This window comes from Salvelinus sp. IW2-2015, unplaced genomic scaffold (assembly GCF_002910315.2).
Source record: "Salvelinus sp. IW2-2015 unplaced genomic scaffold, ASM291031v2 Un_scaffold3375, whole genome shotgun sequence".
Classification (NCBI taxonomy): domain Eukaryota; kingdom Metazoa; phylum Chordata; class Actinopteri; order Salmoniformes; family Salmonidae; genus Salvelinus; species Salvelinus sp. IW2-2015.
Window position 1 is genome coordinate 64,846 of NW_019944657.1, and position 6,584 is coordinate 71,429.

General features: G+C 45.3%; 1 protein-coding gene across 1 annotated transcript in view; it reads right to left on the reverse strand.

The window, feature by feature from the left end:
- Nucleotides 1–6,584, reverse strand: part of LOC112075758 (IQ motif and SEC7 domain-containing protein 1-like) — a 41,668-nt gene that overhangs the window by 14,030 nt on the left and 21,054 nt on the right. The window contains exons 8-9 of the mRNA XM_024142698.1: nucleotides 4,859–4,869; nucleotides 210–248 (exon numbers count right to left, since the gene is read on the reverse strand). Of these exons, the coding sequence (XP_023998466.1) occupies nucleotides 210–248; nucleotides 4,859–4,869 (50 nt within the window). The remainder of the gene's footprint in view (nucleotides 1–209; nucleotides 249–4,858; nucleotides 4,870–6,584) is intronic.

The following is a 6,584-nucleotide window of genomic DNA, read 5'->3' on the forward strand; positions in this document are numbered from 1 at the left end:
AGAACATGAATACAACAATAGAAAACAGGAAAGAAAACAAAGAACAGAATACAGGGGGCAGGAACAGAATACAGGAACAGAGAACGGGAACAGAATACAGGGTGTTGTGTGTTCAAAGTGCACAGCATCATCACAGAGCGATACATAAATATAGCGAGAAGCAGCGCGCAGTGACATGCAGTAGAGTGCGATTATTGCTTCCTACTTACTTCAGTATTGCTGTCTAGTGATCCTGCACTGCTGGGGGCCTACGCTTACCTGAGCAGGACAGGACAGGCAATAGCAGAGGTTAACACCAATCACACACCTGGAATACAGGAACTATCTGACTTACAGCAGGACAACCAATCAACACAGCTAGCATACAGAACTATCTGACTTACAGCAGGACAACCAATCAACACACCTAGCATACAGGAACTTATTGACTTACAGCAGGACAACAATCAACACACCTAGCATACAGGAACTATCTGACTTACAGCAGGAAACCAATCAACACACCTAGCATACAGTACTGGCTGCTAGGGATCTGTACAGGTGAATCTACACTACATATAACAAATATGTGGCACCCTTAAATTAGTGGAATTGACTATTTCAGCCACACCCGTTGCTGACAAATGTATAAATCGAGCACACAGCCATGCAATTTCCATAGACAAACATTGGCAGTAGAATGGCCTTTCTGAAGAGCTCAGTGACTTTAACGTGGCACCGTCATAGGATGCCACCTTTCCAACAAGTCAGTTCATAAAATTTCTTCCCTGCTAGAGCTGCTCCAGTCAACTGTAAGTTGTTATTTTGAAGTAGAAACGTCTAGTAGCACAATGGCACAACCGTGAAGTGGTAGGCACACAAGCACACAGAACGGGACAGCCGATGCTGAAGCGCTTAAAAATAGTCTGTCCTCAGTTGCAACACTCACTACCGAGTTCCAAATTGCTCTGGAAGCAACGTCAGCACAATAACTGTTTGTCGGAGCTTCAATAAATGGTTTCCATGGCCGCAGTCCCACAACACACAGCTCACCATACGCAATACCAAGCGCTGGCTGGTGTGGTGTAAAGCTCGCGGATTGGACTCTGGAGTGATAAAACACTTCACCATCTGGAGTCCGACAGACAAATCTGGGTTTGGCAGCGCCAGGTGAACGCTACCTGCCCCAATACATAGTGTCAACTGTAAAGTTTGGTGGAGGAGGACAATTGGTCTGGGGCTGTTATTCATGTTCGGACCCTTAGTTCCAGTGAAGGGAATCTTAACTCTACAGCAAACAATGACATTCTAGATGATCCTGTGCTTCCAACTTTGTGGCAACAGTTTGGGAAGCCCTTTCATGTTTCAGCGTGACAATGACACCGTGCAGTAGTGGTAAGTGGTTTGTCAAGATTGGTGTGGAAGAACTTGACTGGCTTGCACAGAGCCTTGACCTCAACCCATCGAACACTTTGAATGAATTGGAACGTAGATTGTGAGCCAGGCTAATCACCCAACATCAGTGCTGACCTCACTAATCTCTTGTGGTGAATGGAAGCAAGTCCCACAGCAATGTTCCAACATCTGGTGGAAAGCCTTCCCAGAAGAGTGGAGGCTGTTTTAAACTCAGCAAAAAAAGAAACGCCTCTTTTCAGGACCTGGTTTCAGATAATTCGTAAAATCAAAATAATCACAGCTCTTCATTGTAAATGGTTTAAACAATGTTTCCCATTTTGTTCAATGAACCATAAAACAATTAATGAACTCACCTGGGGAACGGTCGTTAAGACACTAACAGCTTACAGACGGTAGGCAATTAAGGTCACAGTTATGAAAACGTAGAACACTAAAGACGCCGTTCTACTGACTCTGAAAAACACAAAAAATAAAGATCCGGGTCCCTGCTCATCTGCGTGAATGTGATTAGCATGCTGCAAGGAGGCATGAGGACTGCAGATGTGAGACTGTGAGACGCCTAAGACAGCGCTACAGGAAGACAGACGGACAGCTGATCGTCCTCGCAGTGCTGACCACGTGTAACAACACCTGAACAGGATCGGTACATCCGAACATCACACCTGCGGGACAGGTACAAGTTGGCAACAACAACTGCCCGAGTTACATCAGGACGCACAATCTCCATCAGTCCTCACCAGACATCACCGGCAACAACGTGCCTATGGGCACAAACCACGTCGCTGGACCAGACAGGACTGGTAAAAAGTGTCCTCACTGACGAGTCGTTATCATCGAAGGAATGAGCGTTACACGAGGCCTGTACTCTGGAGCGGGATCGATTTGGAGATGGAGGTCCATCATGGTCTGGCGGTGTGTCACAGCATACATGGACTGAGCTTGTTGTCATTGCAGGCAATCTCAACGCTATGCGTTACAGGGAGACATCCTCCTCCCTCATGTGGTACTTCCTGCAGGCTCATCCTGACATGACCCTCCAGCATGACAATGCACCAGCATACTGCTCGTTCTGTGCGTGATTCCTGCAAGACAGGAATGTCAGTGTTCTGCCATGCGCAGCGAAGAGCCCGGATCTCAATCCATTGAGCAAGTCTGGGACCTGTTGGATCGGAGGGTGAGGGCTAGGGCCATTCCCCAGAAATGTCCGGGAACTTGCAGGTGCTTGGTGGAAGAGTGGGGTAACATCTCACAGCAAGAACTGGCAAATCTAGTGCAGTTAATGAGGAGGAGATGCACTGCAGTACGTAATGCAGTGGTGGCACACAGACATGACTGCTACTTCTGATTTTGACCCCCCCCCCCTTTGTTCAGGGACACATTATTCCTTTCTGTTAGTCACTTGTCTGTGGAACTTGTTCAGTTTATGTCTCAGTTGTTGAATCTAGTTATGTTCATACAAATATTTACACATGTTAAAAGTTTGCTGAAAATAACGCAGTTGACAGTGAGAGGACGTTCTTTTTTTGCTGAGTTTAGCAGCAAAGGGGGACCAACTCCATATTAATGCTCATGATTTTGGAATGAGATGTTTGACCAGCAGGTGTCCACTACACTACATGACCAATAGTATCAGCCTTACTACAAAGCTGTAGGTCTGTGTTATAGTTTTGTTTTTTGTATTTATGTTTTGAATTTGGACTTTAGCATAGGGCGCACGAGTGGTGTCACGAGTCAAGTGTTACACCTGTGCTGGTTTGCCATCTCATTAGTCATAGTGTGTTTGACCTGTGCTGGCCAGGTGCTATTTAAGAGTGGCTGGCCAGTGCTCCAGTTGTCTTGAGAGATGTGGAGGGTTAACATCTTCAGTTGTCTTGAGAGATGTGGAGGGTTACACTTAGTTGTCTTGAGAGATGTGGAGGGTAACACTTCAGTTGTCTTGAGAGATGCGGAGGGTTAACACCTTCTGTTGTCTGAGAGATGCGGAGGGTTAACACCTTCTGTTGTCTTGAGAGATGCGGAGGGTTAACACCTTCTGTTGTCTTGAGAGATCGGAGGGTTACACTTCTGTTGTCTTGAGAGATGTGGAGGGTTAACACCTCCAGTTGTCTTGAGAGATGTGGAGGTTAACACTTCTGTTGTCTTGAGATGTGAGGTAAACCCAGTTGTCTTGAGAGATGCGGAGGGTTAACACCTTCTGTTGTCTTGAGAAGATGTGGAGGGTAAACTTCTGTTGTCTGTGAGAGATGTGGAGGGTTAACACCTTCTGTTGTCTTGAGAGATGTGGAGGGTTAACACCTTCTGTTGTCTTGAGAGATGTGGAGGGTTAACACTTCTGTTGTCTTGAGAGATGCGGAGGGTTACACCTTCTGTTGTTGAGAGATGTGGAGGGTTAACACTTTCTGTTGTCTTGAGAGATGTGGGGGTTAACACCTCTGTTGTCTTGAGAGATGTGGAGGGTTAAACACTTCTGTTGTCTTGAGAGATGCGGAGGGTTAACTTCTGTTGTCTTGAGAGATGCGGAGGGTTAACACCTCTGTTGTCTTGAGAGATGCGGAGGGTTAACACTTCTGTTGTCTTGAGAGATGCGGGGTTAACACTCAGTTGTCTTGAGAGATGTGGAGGGTTAACACCTCCAGTTGTCTTGAGAGATGAGGTTAACACTTCGTTGTCTGAGATGTGGAGGTTACACCTTCTGTTAGTTTGAGAGATGCGGAGGGTTAACACCTTCTGTTGTCTTGAGAGATGCGGAGGTTAAACCTCAGTTTCTTGAGAGATGGGAGGTTAACACTCCAGTTTGTCTTGAGAGATGCGGAGGGTTAACACCTCCAGTTGCTTAGAAGATGCGTAGGTAACACCTCCAGTTGTCTTGAGAGATGCGGAGGGTTAACACCTCCAGTTGTCTTGAGAGATGCGGAGGGTTAACACCTTTCAGTTTGGCGCTCCTATTGATTTCTAGAAAACATTGCTTTTCTGATCTTCGCTGTTTCGTTTCGCACCACCATTTGGTTTTGCTCCTTCTAAGTTTGGAGTGGGTTTTCTTTTTGTTTGCCTCTTAACGGGTGCTCATGGTGGTGTCTTTAAGGTCCAGTTGTTGTTGCTATCAACTTTCAGTGGACTCCCCCCCATGACTGTCTTTCAGAACCCTCCTAAAACCCCACCTGTTGTTTGTTGTCAATGACTCTGTTATTTCCTCTTCTGTTTGCGTCATTTGTTTTTACTTGCTGGGAACGTATGTCTGCCTAGTGCCACTAGGGGGTGTCTTGTCAGTGACAGCTAGCTAGAACAGTCTCATGGAGGATGGGGGGTCAACAGAAGAGACAGCAGGTGCCTTGGTGGAAGAGTGGGGTAACATCTCACAGCAAGAACTGGCAAATCTAGTGCAGTTAATGAGGAGGAGATGCACTGCAGTACGTAATGCAGCTGGTGGCCACACCAGACACTGACTGCTACTTCTGATTTTGACCCCCCTCCCCCCTTTGTTCAGGGACACATTATTCCATTTCTGTTAGTCACTTGTCTGTGGAACTTGTTCAGTTTATGTCTCAGTTGTTGAATCTAGTTATGTTCATACAAATATTTACACATGTTAAAAGTTTGCTGAAAATAAACGCAGTTGACAGTGAGAGGACGTTTCTTTTTTTGCTGAGTTTAGCAGCAAAAGGGGGGATCAACTCCATATTAATGCTCATGATTTTGGAATGAGATGTTTGACCAGCAGGTGTCCACATKCACTACATGACCAATAGTATCAGCCTTACTACAAAGCTGTAGGTCTGTGTTATAGGTTTTGTTTTTTGTATTTATGTTTTGAATTTGGACTTTAGCACATAGGGCGCACCGAGTGGTGTCACCGAGTCAAGTGTTACACCTGTGCTGGTTGCCATCTCATTAGTCATAGTGTGTTTGACCTGTGCTGGCCCAGGTGCTATTTAAGAGTGGCTGGCCCAGTGCTCCAGTTGTCTTGAGAGATGTGGAGGGTTAACACCTTCAGTTGTCTTGAAAGATGCGGAGGGTTAACACCTTCAGTTGTCTTGAGAGATGTGGAGGGTTAACACCTTCAGTTGTCTTGAGAGATGTGGAGGGTTAACACCTTCAGTTGTCTTGAGAGATGCGGAGGGTTAACACCTTCTGTTGTCTTGAGAGATGCGGAGGGTTAACACCTTTAGTTGTCTGATAGATGTGGAGGGTTAACTCCTTTAGTTTGTCTTGGTATAGATGTGGAGGTTAACTCCTCTTAGTTGTCTTGATAGATGTGGAGGGTTAACTCTTAGTTGTCTTGATAGATTGGAGGGTTAACTCCTTTAGTTGTCTTGTAGATGTGGAGGGTTAACTCCTTTAGTTGTCTTGATAGATGTGGAGGGTTAACTCCTTAGTTGTCTTGTAGATGTGGAGGGTTTAACTCCTCTAGTTGTCTTGATAGATGTGGAGGGTTAACTCCTCTAGTTGTCTTGTAGATGTGGAGGGTTAACACCTTTAGTTGTCTTGATAAGATTGAGGGTTAACTCCTTTAGTTGTCTTGAATAGGTGGAGGGTTAACTCCTCTAGTTGTCTTGATAGATGTGGAGGGTTAACTCCTCTAGTTGTCTTGATAGATGTGGAGGGTTAACTCCTCTAGTTGTCTTGATAGATGTGGGAGGGTTAATCTCTATATTGTCTTGATAGATGTGGAGGGTTAACACCTTTAGTTGTCTTGATAGATGTGGAGGGTTAACTCCTTTAGTTGTCTTGGTAGATGTGGAGGGTTAATCCTTTAGTTGTCTTGATAGATGTGGAGGGTTAACACCTTTAGTGTCTTGATAGATGTGGAGGGTTAATCCTTTAGTTGTCTTGATAGATGTGGAGGGTTAACTCCTCTAGTTGTCTTGATAGATGTGGGGGTTACACCTTTAGTTGTCTTGTAGATGTGGAGGGTTAACTCCTTTAGTTGTCTTGATAGATGTGGAGGGTTTAACACCTTCTAGTTGTCTTTGGTAGATGTGGAGGGTTAACTCTTTAGTTGTCTTGGTAGATGTGGAGGGTTAACTCCTTTAGTTGTCTTGATAGATGTGGAGGGTTTAACACCTCTAGTTGTCTTGGTAGATGTGGAGGGTTAACTCCTTTAGTTGTCTTGGTAGATGTGGAGGGTTAACTCCTTTAGTTGTCTTGTAGATGTGGAGGGTTAACACCTTTAGTTGTCTTGGGTAGATGTG